The sequence below is a fragment of the Fukomys damarensis genome, unplaced genomic scaffold (assembly GCF_012274545.1).
Source record: "Fukomys damarensis isolate Sample0158 unplaced genomic scaffold, DMR_v1.0_HiC HiC_scaffold_37, whole genome shotgun sequence".
Taxonomy (NCBI): Eukaryota; Metazoa; Chordata; class Mammalia; order Rodentia; family Bathyergidae; genus Fukomys; species Fukomys damarensis.
In genome coordinates this window covers 5309679-5328415 of record NW_022900949.1, presented here as the reverse complement: position 1 = coordinate 5328415, position 18737 = coordinate 5309679, and the positions used below count along the sequence as shown (strand labels likewise).

General features: G+C 37.6%; 1 protein-coding gene across 6 annotated transcripts in view; it reads right to left on the bottom strand.

The window, feature by feature from the left end:
* LOC104869440 (zinc finger protein 177-like) overlaps nucleotides 1-18737 on the bottom strand; it is a 48824-nt gene that overhangs the window by 16070 nt on the left and 14017 nt on the right. For 2 of the 6 annotated variants that reach the window (XM_010634674.3, XM_010634675.3), the window contains exon 2: nucleotides 4432-4541. The exons of 3 other annotated variants lie outside the window; for them this stretch is intronic. In XM_010634674.3, the coding sequence (XP_010632976.1) occupies nucleotides 4432-4499 (68 nt within the window). In that variant the 5' untranslated portion in view covers nucleotides 4500-4541. Of the gene's footprint in view, nucleotides 1-4431; nucleotides 4542-18737 lie in introns of those variants that run through there. One more of the 6 variants, XM_010634673.2, reaches the window with a different exon arrangement.

Sequence of the window (18737 nt, the reverse complement as noted above, 5' to 3'; positions counted from 1 at the left end):
CTTTGGGAAAGCCATTAGCACCTCCTGCCTCCATAACTGCACCTGCGCAACTATGAGACACCGCTAGAGAAAACATTCTTAAAAATGGAAAACACATCTTTGTAAATAAGGAGGGGTGGAGGAGTTGAAGGGAGGGCAGGGGAATGGGGAGAAATAAGAACCAAGATACATTATGTAAAGTTACAAGTTCCCAATGATGAATGTCATCATATTATATACCTAACATGTACCAATAAACTTAATGAAAAAAATTCATTTGGAACCTGAGGAAGCAAAAACATTTCAGGGCAACAAAAGCAAGGCAGGGGACATCACAATCCCCTACTTGAAATTATACTACAGAGCTATTGTGATAAAAATAGCATGGTAATGGCAATACAAGAGATCTGAGGATCAACAGAACAGATTAGAAGATGCAGAAACAACTTCAAACACACTCAGCTAGCTTATCTCTGACAAAGGGGCCAACTACCTTTACTGGAAGAAAGACAGCTTTTTTAAAAAAATATATGTGCTAAAAAAAAATATTCCCTGGCTTTCCACATGCCAAAGACTTCAACTAAGCCCATCTTTCACCATGCAGTAAAATAAAATCAAGATGGATCAAAGATCTAAATATTAAAACAGAAACACTAAATCTTCTGGAAGAGTGAATAGGTAGAACTCTTGAAGACATAGGTATAGCAAAGACTTTATGAACAAAGCCTTGACTGCATAGGAAATATTACAAGGAATCAACAACTGGGATCTCATTAAAAAGGTTTTGCACAGCAAAAGAAATCACCAACAGAGCAGAGACAAGTGAAAAAAACCCAAACTCTCCAAATTTAAAGACCCATACAAAAATGGGTATCTGAAATGAATATACTTCTCAGATGAAGAAATACAAATAGCAAATAAATATATGAAAAAAATGTTCAACACATCACTGGTCATTTAAGGTACACAAATTAAAACTGCTGAGATTGCATCTCACTTGAGAAAGAATGGCTTTTATCAAGAAATCAACCAATAACAAATGCTGGTGGGGCTTTGGGGGAAATAGGAACTCTTCTCCACTGCTGGTGGGAGCGTAGTCTGGCATAACCATTGTGGAAATCAGTGAGATTTCTCAAAAAACTAGGACTAGAGGTTCCATTTGACTCAGCTATTCCTCCTTTTCTGAGTATCCAAAAGAGTTAAGCATTAATACACAGTGACATATGCACACCCATGTTATAGCAGCAGTTTGTAACAGCTAAATCTTGAAAACCCAAATGACCATCAACTGATAAAGATGCTTTTAAAATATAATGGGAGTATTAGCCATAAAATAAACTTGAAACATTTTATAGGTAAATGGAAGCACCTAGAGACCATATTCTTTTTTTTGGTGCTAGGGATCAAACTCATGACCTTGTGCTTGTGAGGTAGGCAGCGGAACCACTGAGCTAAATCAGTGGCTCCAAGACCATACTCTTAAGTGAAATAAATCAGACACATATATTGGATTGCTTTTTTGTGTGAGAAAATGAAAGTGTAAAAAAAGGACCAAAATGTGTAATAGATAACATGAAATAGGAAGAAAAAGTTCAAATGAGAAGATTAAATAGGGAGAGGGGAGGGGAAAAAAAGGAAGAAGGAGAAAAGGGAAACAATTAGAAAAGATAAACTACAAAAAATGCTTACGTAAACGAGGGGAAGGTTTGAAGGGAGGGGAAGGGAATGGGGAAAAAAAGAATTAAGATATATCATGTACAGGTACAAATTCCATATGATGAATGTGATCATTATGTATATCTAAACTGTACCAATAAACAATTTAAAAGCAAAAACAATGTGAGAACTCTATTAAGATCCTGATTTGAACATACATGAGAAAATGAAAAAATGGAAATAATGTATTTGTAAATAAAAAAGGGAGGAGGGGTGAAGGGAGGGCAGGGATAAGGGGGAAAAATGAGAACCAAGACCAGTCATGTAAAGGTACAAGATCCCAATGATGAATGTAACTGTACTGTATACTTAAAATGTACCAATAAACTCAATGGAAAAAAACCAAACAAACTATAGAGCAATTTAAATGATCTTTCTGTGAGAGAAAGAAATTTCAGATCCACAGATTTCATATGTTCAGCTCACTCCTCTGTTGATGAAGAAAGCAGGCTGTTGATTTACATTCTGGCAAAAAGTCCTCACCCTGGGTAACAGTCACCGCAGCTGTGCCATCAGAATACAACCCTAGCCCAAATTCCAAACTCTAGACACACTTATGGACAATATAATCCTTTATAGTTCACAGATAACGTTTACTGGCCATAAGTCTAAGAAAAATAAAAGAATTATTTTTTTCCTGTAGTAATCATGATTAAATCATACATATTTTAAAGTTGATCATAATATCTGTGCATTCATCTAACTGCAATATAAAATTGTTTGGCTGTTAAAAAAAAAAAAGATCCTGATTTGAACAAACCAGATATAAACGGATATTCTGTAGACAATCAAAGAACTTCAGACAGGTGAGATAATGGTGTGGTGGTATGTACTAACTAGAAATGCACAGTTAAGTATTTGAAGATGAAATGACAAGATGTCTGGAATTTTCTTAAGAACAAACAGAAAACGGCTGGGGATGTGGCTCAGTAGAAGGGGACTTGCCTAGCATGTCCGAGGGCCCTGGATTCACTCCCCATTACCCCCACCACTAGCATAACAAAATAAAAAATGACAAACTGGCTAACAGGACTGTCCAATATTTTCTACAGTATCCGGTACAGTAGGAATAACTCAGTGTGGCTGATGAATAGGTGAAATGAAATTAATTTTAAATAACTTAAATATAAACAAATAATCATGTGGCTAGATACTTAATATACTGGATGGCCAGGCTTAGATGATGCAAAATTAACAAAATCTGTCAGAGCTGGGTATTGAGGACATAAAGGTTTACTATATTATTTCTACTTTTGGAGAGAATTTAAAATTTCCATAATAAAAACTTAAGTAAAATCAAGGCATTTTAAAATAACTTAAGACAACTGACCCACCAAAAAAAAGTATCACTACAGTAAATTTACAGTATTCCAGGAAGAATTTGAAAATCTGGAATACTAAGTAGAATGAACAAACCAAAATGGGTAAAATGAAGCAAACTTATTCATTACACCTAATTTTAAAGATGAAAAACCAGTATATATAATAATATATAAATTAGAAAAGAGGATACTAGAGTTTGTATTTTTTAGTAATGAGGATTGAACTTGGGCCCTTGCACTTGCAAGGCAGACACTGGAAGCACTGAGCTAAATCCCTAGCCCTGGGGTTTTATACTCTCTTTTTCAGTGGAGATGAGAGATACTGATTAGTCTTCATGCATGATAACATAAGGCAGTGGCAGTAAACCTACAGCACATGTACTTTAGTGGGCTGTTTATCATCACTGAAAGCGCTAAAAGGTTCATTATCACTGACATAGGGTAACTACTAAAGGAAGGACATTGCTTACATCAGTCCAGAAGAACAAATGGAGTAAGGTCAGAATAAAATAAATCAGTTATTCCAAAGACAAGAAAAGGAGAGAAAAGAAAGAAAACCAGTAGGTCAAATAAAAAGCACAATGTAAAGTAGATGGTAGAAAATGTCTAAGACAGGCTGAGCATAACAGCATATACTTGGTAATCCCACCCTTCTGGGAGGCTGAGGCAAGAGAATATCACAAGTTTGATCCCAGCCTGGGTGACTTTGCAACTTATGCCAGGGCCCTAACTCAAAATAAAAGGGATGGAGATAAACCTCAGTGGGAAGGCCCTGGATTCAATCCCCAGTACTTCCAAAACACATAAAAATAAAAGAAAATGCCTGTATCATTTGTACAACAGTATGTATAAATAAATGGGCTAAGCTCTGAAGTTTGAAAATAAATGTCATGATAGATAAACTCCAGCTCTGTGCTATTTCATGATATGAGCTATCCTCAAACTCAGAACAGAAAGACCGAGTCTCAAAACTGAAAAGCTATACCAAGTAAACACCAACTAACACAGTTTTCTTGCCTAAGCTGACTTTAGATATTTTAATATAAAAAGTACTACCAGAGGTAATGACATGAGGATGTAAGGTGACATTAATCAGGATGACACAGATTCTGAAGTTATAGTCACTAAGAAGAGACTCAGCAGTTACAAAGCAGATCAGGAACAAGGCAGTGATGTCCACTCTCACCATTCTTACCTAACATATGTATCTCCTGAAATGTCAGCCAGAGCAAGTACCTCAGAGGGGGAGGGGAACAACACAATTAGGAAAGAAGTCAAATTACCCATGTTTGTTTGTGATCCTATACTTAGAAGGCCCTATATCAGGGGTCCCCAACCCTGTTAGGAACTGGGCTGCACAGCCGGAAGTGAGCAGCAAGCCAATGAGCAGAGAGGGAGCTTCGTTTGTACTTACTGCTGCTCCGCATCACTGGTATGACAGGGCAGTATAGGCCTCCGGTCAGATCGCATCAGTGCCCCCATAATTCCATTTTTATTTGCTGACCTGGACACCGTTGTTCTCCCCTAAAGTGACAAATTGAGTCTTTGAGCAGGCTGAGTACGTCACATGATTAAGCAAGGTTTGGGACTCATTCTATATCACTGAAGTGTGCTGCCAGTGGTGATTTTTTCTAAAAGAACTCTGCTGTGCACCTTGTAAAATGCCAGTATTTCTCTATGGATGCCACACTGCACAGACTCTCATTCAGAAGTGACTTTTTTCTTCTTACTGAGCAGGGCTCATAATCATTCAGGCTAAGCTTTATGGGTTATGGTATATGGCAGGTGAGCTGAATGTACACACCCAGCAGGTGGAGACAAAGTGTCTAGTTGCACCTTGTCTGTTTTGATGGAACAACATGATTTAAATAACTTGACCTGATATGCTCCTCTCCTTAGATACAGGTCCATTCCTCCCTGTGCATCTGAACGTCCCTTGCATTTGTGAGGCAGGCGGTGGAACCACTGAGCTAAATCCCTGACCCTTCTTATTTTTTTATTTCCCTGCCTTTCCCCTGCCCCCCTGCCTAGTTCCCCTTTCCATTTGAACATTTTCCAGTATCTATTATACATTTTGGTTATTTACACTTTGTTTCTTACACCAGAAAAACAACGTGTGCAATATGAACAGAAACATGAAGAATGTCCAGGTAACTATGAAGCTGGTTAATGAGGAGACTGGGTCTGTGAGTCTCTGAAAGTTCCACAGTGTGTGAGACCAATCTTTGATTGTTACGACAGGGAGTAATGTTTTATTGCATCCAACACTGCTGAAGTAGTCACCTCTCTTGGCATCTTACAAGACCTGGGGATACAGGACAGAGCTCCAAGTTGTTTACAGGAAAGCACGCAGGTCAAACTGTTCTCTCCCACAAGGCCATGCTGCATCCTGATCCACATGGAGCAACACCTAAGTAGTTTTCAGCATAATCATAGGTGAGAGAGACCTCAGGATATGGCTTCAAGTATAATAATATAAGAGTTCTAAGGCAGGGCCAGTTCTTGGAAGAGATCTGCAGCTGTAGTGTTACAGTGATCATTTACCATCACTGCCCTCAGAAGCCCCAGGTCTCTATGAGTGTGTACCATAACCTCTGTTACATGGCAGACGTTCAGGACAACTTCCAGTGGTTTATCGATGGACAACACAGTGACATTTACCTAGTAAAAAGCAATATAAGCCTTGAGTAATAAGTTTAAACATAATTAGGACAAGCAGGGAGGGAATGGATAAAGATTTTGCTCCTGACACAATTCAGTTCTGAAGAAAAGCGTTTGGCCTTCTTTATGTGGGTTGTTGTGGTCTGGTGGCTTGCAAGTGACTTCAACATGCCTATAAGAGAATCAAAGTCTGGAGATACTGAACTCTCTCAATCAGCTGCTTGGTCAACTGATTCTAAGACCATGCAAGGTAACTGGCGACTATCAATTCCTCTAAGAATAAATCTGGGATTGAGATGGCGGAGATGCCAAGCTCAAAACACAAGAACTAAAATCTGACCTAAATTATGCAAACTAAACATTGAGAAGGTGATCCGTCTCAGAATCAGGGAAGATGCAGCTATATATGAAATCGAGATAGCGGGATACCTGTGATGCTCTGCTTCTTGTGTAGCAAAATAATGCTATGGCAACCAACTCTGGAAAGGGTGGCACATGACTTAATGAGAGCTACTTTAAGTGAGTGGGAGACTGACCAGTCAAGAGTAGTATATATATCTCTCACCTCAGTATCTAGTTTAAGTGGAATAGCAAGATGAACATACCAGGGTATGATGTTCAACAAGCGTATCACTCCAACCAGGGTGTTGTGGCTTTCTTGGTGGTGAGAATTATTTTTCTTCATTCTTAGTGCAATTTGGGCATACAATGTGAAGGTAGTAAGTTTAATTCCTTAATGCCCACAATGGAGTTTGGAAGTGAACAAGTTTATGGAATGTGTCTTAATTTCTCATTGCTGGGACAAAATATCCAATGCCGACAAGATAAAGGAGGAAAGACTATTTCAGCTCACACTTTGTAGAAGTTGCAGCCCATAGTTGGCTGGCTTTAAGGCAGGATGGCACAGCAGAGGGGCATCACAAAGGATGCGATGAAACAGTTCATGGCAGAGCACATAGGAAGCAGCAAAACAGTGAGCAGCAAGCTTGCCTTTCCCTTTTATCCCATCCATGCTGTAAAGCCTTTTGGGTGTGGTGCCATCCATACCTAAGGGTGGGTCTTCCCACTATCCACACCCAGGACTATGATAAACCAGTTAGTGGGCTAATCCTGTACCACACACTTCATCCCAGTATTGCACACTCTATATACAGTCACTTTCCAAAAGTAGTGTGTGGAAGTTATGTTTAAAGACCCAGTCAGACAAGCTCTATCATTGGATGCAGAGTATAAGTGGTAGGTCAAACTTCCTCCTAGGATGACTGGTATTGGAGGACCAATTACATCTTTTTCTTTCATCAGCAGATTTAATAATGGCCCTAGATTCGGGTTGATAGGGCCTTTTATATTGGTCCATTTGCAGACCACTAACAAGTCTTCAGCCATTTTCTCTGCCTTACCTTGAGGGATATCAGATATACTGTAGATCAGATATACCTGTTGATTTTTTTCATAGGTTCTAAAACCTATGTACAAAAAGGTCCCTCGTTCTGATTAAGCCAGTTACTTCTTGCAGGCTTGAGGATAATGGATTTTTGTATCTCAATGGGTGAACCATTAATGGTTAGCTTGAATTATTTGGCTATGAAGGGCATTTTAACTCCCTGGTTTCTTAACTTGTGTCAATCCTCAACTTTTAAGGAGAACTCACCAAGATAACTTAATAGAGTGAGGCCTCTTATGTTAGGAGCTATGCTTTAAACTACCAGGTACTTTTCAAACTTGAAAACTTTACTGTCATTAGTAACTGATGACATAATTCCTGACTAGCTTAAAATGGTAATTGTGCTTGATCTTTTGAAATATGTCTAACATTGAGAGGCCAAATACTGACTGCACTGTTTTTCCTGAACAGATAGCTCATTCCCTGAACAGAGGAAAAGGAAGCTCCTTAAAGAATAGATTGGTTCCAAGGATGGGAGACTTGAGTGGTCAGGTGTTTCTGTAGTTGCTCAGTTTGGCCTAATGTCACTTCCCTATGACCCAGGACCTACTGACTTGATATGATTTCATGTCAAAACTAAAAGCAAAGATATATTGGCTGATATCAGGAGTGAGAATTTCCCCTTATTTTAGGTGCAACATAGGTTTCACAAGTTTAGCTCTGAGATTACTGTAAGTCCTTTCACTCCAGTGGTAAAAGACTTAATGGGGTATGTAACAATATTAGGTGGGCTTAATATTGTTAAAGCAGCAGGGAAGTAGGCACATGAAATGATGTAATAGTGCTTATTAGGCAAATCTCATATACAGTATTGTTATTACTGCCTGAGCTGCATGTTGAGGATTAAAGTGAAACAGAACCAAGGCTTTTCTGGGTTTAGTTCCTGAAAGGATTCCGATGCCATGTCAGAAGCAGTGATCTCTTCCATTCAAGACTCCTGCTGTCTGTGCATATATCGATACAAAATGACCAGCTGCTTTCCTAATATGTAGTTGTTCAAAGGTTTAAATAGTTCTGTAGCTATGGTGCTTGCTGGCAACAAGAGCGCCCACAACATATTCTCATGCATTTTCTCCTAAAAATATGTTGCACAAACACAAGCATTGTTGCCTTTTAAATATTGGTCAATCTTAAATACTTGTCAATCCGGATTGTGTAGGCTGGCGACTAATCCTCTAATAATTATGCCTCAATATCCTCTGCTACTTCATCAACTTGCCTGCTTATGCTGCTAGCCAAAAGAACATGTGCCACCTTTTGAACTGTAGACTCTCTTAAAGAAAGTTCACATGTCCTAAGTAGTAGGTAGCTTCACTTTTCACAAATAGTAAAGGAGTTCTTAGTTTTAGCAATACAGTTAGCCTTGAAGAATGATACTGTCAGTGCAGACACAATGAACTGATGGCCTTCAATAACTGCTTCTATTCTTTGTGTTCATGTTGTTTTAATTGGAACAACTCCAAATGCATGTCTTTTATGCAAGGTGCTTGTCTCTGTGGTGAAGCAGTGTTTTAATGTCTAACTTTAAAATAATGTTTTTATTAGTACATACTGGCATTACATAATGACAACATTCATCATGAGGGATCTGAATGTATACATTACACATATTATTTTTTGGTCCCCTTCCCTCCCACCAATCCTTCCTTCCCTTCTCATTTAATAAAGGCTCTACAGTGCACCCCTGAGTTATGACTAGCCTGATATATAAATAACTTAGGTTACAAATGGAATTTTAGTTTTAATTTATGAACAAAGTATTGGGTTATGGCCTGATGCCAGCAGCAGTTTGTGCTTCCAGATGGTCTCAGATACAGATTAAAAACTAAGAGTTCTGGAAGGAAAATTACAACATCCTTTCCTGTGTGGGGTTGAGAAATCCTGGGCCAGTATCTCTGTAAAGACAAAGACCTACCTGGAAGAAAGTGTGGCTTAAAATTATACGGGAAAGAGACTTTGAAGGCAATTGAACAACTTGTCACAACCAGCCCTCAGGAATGAACTGAGTTCATAAATCAAGCATCCACTGTACTTCCATTTTTTTCTTTAAATCCCTTTTCCATCCCTTCCCTATACTCCTATCTCCCCGTTCCCCTTCCCATTTGAACTCTGGTTTCTTTTGCTCTGCAACTTTTTAATATGATGTGATCCTGTTTGTTGATTCTTTGTAATATATTTTGTGCAATTGGAGTTTGCTTCATAGTCTTTGTCTATACCTATGTCTTGCATAGTTTTACCTATTCTTTCCTCTAGCAAATTGTTTGTTTTAATATTTTAGCTCTTTGATCCATTTCAACTTCAGCTTCATTCATGGAGATTTATGAATCCAGGTTCAATCTATGACATGTGAAAAGTTGGTTTTTCCAGGACTTTTGTTAAATAGGCTATCTTTCCTCTAGTGAAAAAGTGTTTTGCCCCTTTCTCAAAGATAAGGTAACAGTGTATGCTTGCAGTTGTTTCTGAATTCTCTGCTCTGTTCCATTAATTTATGAGTCTTTCTACTTTTTGCCAATACCATACTGTTTATATCTGAGCAGCTTTGTATTTCAACTTTAAGCCCAGGATTGTGATGCCCCTTACGTTGCCCTTGTCAGCTACAACTGCTTTTGCTATTCTGGATCTCTTCTGGTTCCATATGAATTTTAGAATTACGATCTTCAGTTCTGTGAGAAATGTTACTGGTATTACATTTATTGATTTATGTATGTTGAACAATCTGCATCCCTGGGACGAATCCTACTTGGCTATGGTATATAATTTTTTTGATGATTTGCTGCATTGGTTGCCAGCATCTTATTGAGGATTTTTGGATCTGTTTTAAAAGATACTGGCTTGTAGCTCTTTTCTGGTTGGGTCCTTTTCTACTTTTGGTATGAGGTTAAAGCTTGCTGCCAGGAATGACTAGGAGTACTGCTTCCCTTTTGATTTCATTAAAGAGTTTGAGGATTACTGGTATTAGATATTCTTTAAAGTTCGTGTAGAATTTGGCAATGGATCTTTTTAAGGACCTGGGCATTTCCTAGTCAGTAGTTTAAAAGTTTTTCTTTCAATATTATTAACAGTGGATTATTCAGAATTGCTCATTTGCCTGCTGCTCACCTCCTGCTGTATGGCCTGGTTCCTAGTGGGCCATGCACTGATATAGGTCTGTGGCCCAGGGGCTAGGGACCCCTGGTGTGTGTGTGCATTATGTCTACAAAGCTGTTATGAAAATAATCTCAGTAAATGTAGGAGAGAAAGGAAGAAATGCCCTTAATCTCAAAATTATCAAACATGAAAGAAATGACAAGCTGAAAGCCTTCATTCTGAGATGGAAAGACCAGAATTGCTCCTTCTCATGTTTAGGAGGCTGCCACCTGCCAGCAGTGCAGTAAATTCAGGTGTGAGATAGGGAATATCAGTGGCAGAACTGTAAAGAATAAATCTTTTATTACTCATAAACACTCTCAAGTCCACACTTAAATTATGAAGCTGGTTTCTGTAATAACATGTTTAACTATCTGAAAACAGGTCTGCATATAAAATATAGATCCTGAGGGCTCCAAACTCAGATCCTATGGAGGGGGGCATCTGATAACATCTAGGACTATTACACAAGCATTTGGCCCAATTACAGTTGCACCTTGGTTCATGAACACTAGTTTGCTGACAATTTGGTTTGCAAACAGAAGTGTCTGGCAAATTTTTGGTTTTGTTTGCAAACTCCACATTGTGTGACAAACATGACTGTGGACATTTCCCCCAGAACTGTGGAATGAATTAAGTTCATGAACTGAGGTACCACTGTGCTTCTAAAAAACCAACTCTACAGACAAGTCCAGAGACAGCCTCCAGAATATGAAAAAAATTTTGCTAGCTACTCCTCAGATAGAAGAGAATCTAGAATAAAGAACTGAAAAAAATTAGACCCCTCAAATAGACTCAATTAAAACAAAAAAGGGCAATTGAGGAACAGATGCTTCTCAGAAATATAAATGGCCAATAAACACATAAAAAAATGTTCACTGTCTATGGCCATTAGAGGAATAAAAATCAAAACAACACTGCGATTCTGCCTTACCTAAGTAAGAATAGCTATTAACAGGGACTCAAAAAATAATGCTAGCAAGGTTGTGGGGAAAAAGGAACCCTTCTAACACTGTTAGTGGGAATGTAAACTAGTACACTACAATAGAAAGCAGTATGGATTCATCAACAATTTGAAATTAGAAATTCCATTTGACCTAGTTACACTTCTGGGTATCATCCCAAAAGAGCTAAAGGTTTTTTTGAAACTCGGTCTATGTAGCCCAGGGTGACCTTGAACTTATGGTGATCCTCCTGCCTCAGCCTCCTGAATGCTGGGATTACAGGTATGTGGCACCACTCTTGGCTCTAGTCATATTATAGTGATACATGCATACCTGTTTATAGCAGCACAATTCACAATAGCTAAATCATACAAGCAGCCTATATGCCACTCAAAAGGTAAATGGATTAAGATACAGAATGTATACATAATAGAGTATTCCTCAGCAATGAAAGATAAATTTGAGTCATTTGTAGGCAAATGGATGGATCTTGAGACCATAATAGTAATGAAGTAAGTCAAATCACAGAAGGTTAAATAATGCCTGTAGTATGAAGGACGCAAAATACAAATAATCTACAGAGCATAACCAAAGAAACATGTTAAGAAACAAAGAGGTAGACTGTAGACCTAGAAGGTCCCAGTCAGAAGGTTCTGTCCTCATGAGCTTTAGGGCCTCCTTTCTAATACATCATACTGGGAGTGAGGTTTCTATGGATAAGAACAACCAATATTACTAAGATGGTAATTTTCTCCAAATTTAGATTCAATTAAATCTGATATAAAATCTCAAATTTCTTATGGATATCAACTGATTCTACAATTTATGCAGAAAAGCAAAGAACATGGAATACTCCACATCTGAAAATTAAGATCAAAATTGGAACCCTCACACTATGTGCTTTCAAGATTTACTACAAAGCTACAATAATTAAAAAAATGTGGTATTAGTAAAAGAATGACACATAGATTAACTATACAGGTCAGGTTCCAGAAATGGATCCAAACACATTTGATTTTTAAAATGTGATTTAACATTTTTAAAAAAGCTACAAAGGTAATCTGAGAGAGAAAAGATTATTTTTAACCAATAAAACTGATGGAAAAAATGAAACATCTATATGCTTTCCACTGCCCCCAAAAGAAACCCTGATTCATTCAATGCACCATATACCATGCTGCAGTTAACTGAAATGGGTCATAGAACACACTTTCCAATTTAAAAAATTACTGGAAAGCTATAGCAATCCGGACAGGGTGGTTAGTATGAGCATAAGGATATACAGGTACAATAGAGGAGAACTCAGTCTCTAGAGATAAACCTTGTTTTGTGGGGTTGGTGATGGTGGTGATGGATTAAACCCAGAGGCTCATGAATGCTGGGCAAAATACTATCACTGAGCCCTGCCCTCAGCCCAGTCAATTGGCTTTTGACAACGACTGGCAAGTGCCAACGTTTTAATGGGAGAAAAACAGCCTTTTTGACAAATGTGCTGAGACAAGTATTACATACAAAGACATGCAGTTGGATGGCCAGGAATGTAGCTCAGTGACGCTGTGCCTCACTGGCGAACACAAAGTTCTGAGTTTGACTCCCAGTACTAGAAAAACAACAACAAAAAACCTAAAAAACACCCATGCAGTTGAACATGTTCCTCATGCCTTATACAATTAGTTCCAAATGGATCACAGAACAAAATTAAGAGCCAAATAAAACTCCTTCATGACTCTGCCTTAGGTAATGGTTTCCTAAATTTGACACCAAAAGCACAAAACATGAAATAGGTAAGTTTAAAACTTCTGAATCTTTTAAAGGATGCCATCAAGAAAATGAAAGACAATGCCAAAAATATGAGAACTTGATAAGTAATGTATATTAAGACTATATAAAGAACTCAGAATTCAAAAATGAATAGAACTCAAGACATTTCTCAGACAAAGAAGTAAAAGCAGCAAGTAAATGAATGAGAAAATGTTCCACATCACTGATCATTCGAGAGATGCAGATGAAAACAACACTGAGATTCCACCTCACCCCACAAAGAATGGCTGCTATCGAGAAATCACACAATAACAAATGTTGGCAGAGTTGTGGGGAGAAAGGAACCCTTCTCCATTGTTGGTGGGAGTGCAGACTTGTGCAACCACTATGGAAATCAATATGGAGATACCTCAAAGAGTTTGGACTGGAGGTTCCATTTGACCCAGCCATCCCTCTGCTGGATATCTTTCCAAGAGAACTAAAAGAATCATATCACAGAGAAGTATGCGCACCCATGTTTACAGCGGCACAGTTTGTAATAGCTAAATCTTGGAAACAGCCCATTTGCCCATCTGTTGGAAACTGGATAAAGAAGATGTGGTTTTTCTCTAAAATGGAATATTACTCAGCCATAAAGAATGAGAGAATAGATTAATTCATAGGAAAATGGATACATATTGAAGATATACTCCTAAGTGAAATAAATAAGTCACACATGTGTAAATACCGAATAGTTTCCCTGGTGTGAATAATCTGCAATAAAACGTAAGATCCTAATAAGATTACTGTCATTTAGAAATGAGAAGGAGCTAAAGGTGTAGGGAAGGTGGGATGGGTAGGGGAAGGGTAATAAGGGAAAAGAAAAAAATGTGAGATAATGAAAAGATGAAAATAAAGTGTTTGTAGATGAGGAGGGGAGGAGAGGGTGAAGGGAGGGCAGGGGTAAGGGGAAAAAATGAGAATCAAGACTTGTCATGTAGAGGTACAAGATCCCAACAATGAATGTAACTGTACTGTATCCCTAAAATGTACCAATAAACTCAATTAAAGCTGAAAAAAAAATAGTGAAGGATCTAAATAGATATTTTCCCAATTCAGAAGATAATACAAATAACCAAAAAGCACAATCAGGTAAGTACAAATAAAATCATAATGACCACTATTTCCCAACCAATAGGGATGTCAAAGACAGATAATGAAAAAGATAGAGTCAGAGAACTTTCTCCACTTGATAAATGGCATCTATGCTCAACAAATGTTATACTTAATGGTACAATATTAATTGCTTTCTAAGACCAGAAACAAAACAAGAATCAAACTTGTAACATCTATTCAACAATGTATTACAGGTTCAAGTTAGTAAAATAAAGCAAGAAAAACTACCAAAGGCATTCAGATTGGAAAGGAAAAAATAATGGAGGTATAATGCTTTATTTTCATACAAAAGAGTGTCCTAGTAGAAAATAAATGCAAAGGTGCCAGGCATGGTGGAGCATACCTATAATCCCACTTCTTGGGAGGCTGAGGCAGGAGGATCACTGTGAGTTCGAGGCCAGCCTGGGCTACAAAGCAAGTTCAAGGTCAGCCTGAAGTACATAGCAAGACTTTGTCTCAACACAATGAAACAAAACACCCGGGGTGTGTGTGGGGGGTGAGGGGTGGGGGGGTGCTGTGCGGACAGACACCAAGAAAACCCCCAAAGAACTAAAAATAAATAATCAAGCAAACACTCCCCAAAAGTGAAGGGATCTACAAGAAAAGCTGCTAGAATTAAATAAGTTTACTAAGAAGAGATTATAGGATACAAAATCAAGATACATTTAAAAACGGTATTATCTGGGCTGGGAGTATAGGTCAGTGGTAGAGTGCCTACATAAAACATGCAAGGGCCTGGTTTAACCCCTAGCACCACAACCAACGACCAACTTCATTTATACTAGCAGTGAACAAGAAATTTAAAAAATGCAATTTTCAATAGCATTAAAGGATATTAAGCACCTAAATAAAAAGATGGGAAAGGCCTGAGGATTGAAAAAGATACAAAATTGCAGAACAAAATCATTTAGATCTTGAGTGTTGGGATACATCATGTGAATGAGTTGGCAGGGTCAATGTTGTAGGTAATTTTTCCCAAAATTAATGAATAGATTAAATAAATTACAATAAAAAACTTAGCAAGTTACTTCTGGGGGGCAAAATTTAATAAATCAATTCTAAAACTTACGTGGAAACACAAAAGCTCTAGAACAGGGAGCCAGCTAAGTACAGCCCACTTACTAAATAAAGACCAAATCTAGCCCACTGCCTACATTTGTACAGCCTGGATAGATTTTTTATATTTGAAAAGATCTGTAAAGGAAAAGAAAAAAGTAAGCAACAGAGACCATATATAGTCTGCAAAGCTTAAAATGTTTCATGGAGTTTTTACAAGTTTGCCAACTTCTGCATGATAAGTCAAGACAATTCTGAAAAGAGAAAAGTTGGAAGGTTGACACTACCCTAATTTCCAAAGTTATAATCAAACGTTAAAAGACACTATCCATGTAAAGATAAAGATATCCCTGCAACAGAAGACACCAGAAGTAGACTCACATGTATAATAAACTATTTTCAAAAAAAGCAAAAGCAATTAAGTGGAGAAAAGATTATCTTTTCAACAAATGAACTGGAACAAAGTAGGATATCAGTGCATGTGGTATGTTTGTGGGAGGCAGAGGTGGAAAGGACAAAACAAAATAAAAACAAAAAACAACTCCAAATTCCAACAATTTTGATTCAGGCCTTGTGCAATATAGTTTTTCATTAGGAAACCATTCAGATTTAACCCAAAGTACATCATGTGCTTTTACCTAAAGCACACATCAAACATATTACCTATATTAAAGATAAAATGTATAGAAACACATGCTATTAAATATGAAATAGTAATAAACATTATTAAAGTCAACGTTCAATAAGAAAAAAAGAAACTAAAATCAATACAAACAAGCAAAAGATTTGGATAGATATTTCCCCAAAGATTTAGTGAGGGCTGAAAAGCACACAGAAAAAGTAACCATCAATAATCTTTGAGGACTCTGGTGTCAAAAACTAAAAGTGCAAGTAAGATCCACATGGTATAACTGACAATGTGAAATAGGAAGAAAAGGGCTAAAGGTGTAGGGCAAGTGGGAAGGGTAGGGGAAAGGAAATAAGGGAAAAGAAGAAATATGAGAAAATGAAAATATGGAAACAAAGTTTTTGTAAATAGGGAAGGGTGGAGGGGGTGAAGAGAGGGCAGGAGTATGGGGAAAAATGAGAACCAAGACCTGTCATGTGAAGGTCCAAGATCCCAATAATGAATGTAACTGTATTGTATACCTAAAAAGTACCAATAAACTTAATGAAAAAAATAATCTTTGAGAAAATGCAAATTAAACACATGAAATACTACTATACATCACTCAGAATGGCCAAAGTAAGATGGCCCGCACTGGTGAAGATGTGTGGAGGGGCTACAACTCTCATAAACTGCAAGTGGGAGAGTCGAATGAAAACATCCACATGGAAAAGTTTAGCAATCTCTTTAAAAAGCTAATAAAAAAAAAGAAAAAAAAAAGCTAAAACAGGCTAACATATGATGTGATAATTCTACTGTTAATTACCCACAGAAATGAGTTATACTAAAAGATAAACTGTACAGTATATGTTCAAAACACCTTTAATTGCAAGAGCCAAAACAGAACACATGACTGTAAAGTTTTTAATATACTTTATAGTAGAACATACTCAGTAGTGAAAAAGACTCTACAACATGAATAAATCTCAAAATACTCGTCCCGAGTGGAAGAAGCCATACAGGTGAGTGTGGTGGTGTACGACTGTAATCCTGTAATCCCAGGTACTCAGGAGGCCAAGGCAAGAGGATCATAAGTTTGAGGCCAGTCGTCTGGGAAACTTAGTGAGATTCTACCTCAAAATAAAAATTAAAAAGGCTAGGGATGTAGCTCAATGGTAGAGCACTTGCCTGGTATATGTACAAAGCTCTGGATTCAATTTTTGCTTCTATAGTGGTGGCAGGGGGAGAAAGCCACAGAACTCAGGCATCTTGTATGCTTCAATTTATATGAAACTCTACATAATGCAAAATAACCTACTATGAAAGAAACTGGGCCAGGGGAATTACGGGCAGAGAAAGGTGAGAGGAAGGAACTGCAAAGGGCAGAAGGAAACTGTTCAGGTTTGATGGATACGTTATCTTGAGATAAGTGACAGTCTCATGGATCTGTGTGCATGTATGGCTCAAAACAAACTATACAACTAAAATATGTACAGTTTACTTAATGGCAGGTGTCACAATAAATCTATTAAAAGAACCCACCTCAGTAACTCAAACAAAAGACTTAACAGTGAAAGAAGAGATGAACAGACACTTCAAAGACAAATGGATGAAAAATGAAAATGACAAAATGAATGAAAAAGACAATGAAAAATGCTTCACATAACTTGGCTTTAAAGACACAGAAAGGCAAAACTACTCAAGTAAAGTACTTATTTGGTTTTGTATCAATTTTCTTGCACACAGTAAATGAAAGATTGTACTTCACAACCTTCCCAAATTCATTACTCTTTAGGGTTTTGTATAGAATTTTTTGTAATAAAGATTTAATACCCAAAAGACGCTTTTAGGATTATGTTTACATACATACAGTATTTCCCAAGTGTAATCTTTTGCATCATAGTAAATTAACACTATACCGCCTTTTTCCACTGTCCCCTCTCCATTGTGAGCTATGTCCCCGATGACAAGGAATAATCAAAGGCTTTCTCACAGCCCTTTCAATTCATGGGGTTTCTCAGTAATGTGTGCTGTTACATTTTCCCAAAGTGGAAGATAAAAAATAAACAAAAATCTCACATTCTTTGTTATTTGTAAGATTTTCCACAGCTGTGAGATTACAGTTGAATACTAAGGTATAAGGCAGGGTAAAAGGCTTTAACACATTTTTTTCCACCAGAGGACTTGTATTTACATCTAGTGAGCTCACAAGGTCAGTAAGGCCTTAAGAAAATAGTGGAAGCATTTCTACCTCTTCATATCCTCAGTATTTTTCTCCAGGACGATGAGTTCACACTCAGGAAAATGTAAAAGTTGAGAGAAAGACTTCTACATTCCCGACAGTTTCCTAGGATTTGTACACACGTGTAGTAAGGACAGCATATGGAATGGGACAAGGGTTTCACACATCCTTTACACTCACATGGCTTCTCTCCTGGATTTTTTGAGGTTTCCCATATTTGTTACCTCAGATGGTTTAGGTTACTGCTACTATGAATTAGTGTATGGTCAGTAAGTGTTTGAAAGAGTGGCAGTCTGACTTTCTTTCCAAGTATAAGCTTCTTTCAAGTGTGAATTCGTATCCATACAACGAGGCTGTCAGAATTATAAAAGGTTTTCCCATATTCCTTATCAATAGTTTCTCCTTGCCATGTTTTTCTTTCTTTTTTTTTTTGGGGGGGGTGCCAGGGATTGAATTCAGGACCTTGTGCTTGTGAGGCACCACTGAGATAAATCCCCAGCCCTATGACTTCTTTTTAAATTTTATTTTTTGTGTACTGGGGATTGAACCCAGGACCTTTAATGCTGAGCTGTGATACTCAAACTTTTTTTGGAGACTGGGTCTCAGATGCTCTGGTGGGAACTGAAGTTATGATCCTCCTGCCTCTGCCTCCCAAGTGCATGGATTATAGACATGTCACCACACTTGGCTTTGTTATGAATTTTTTTTTTTTTTTTTTTTTTTT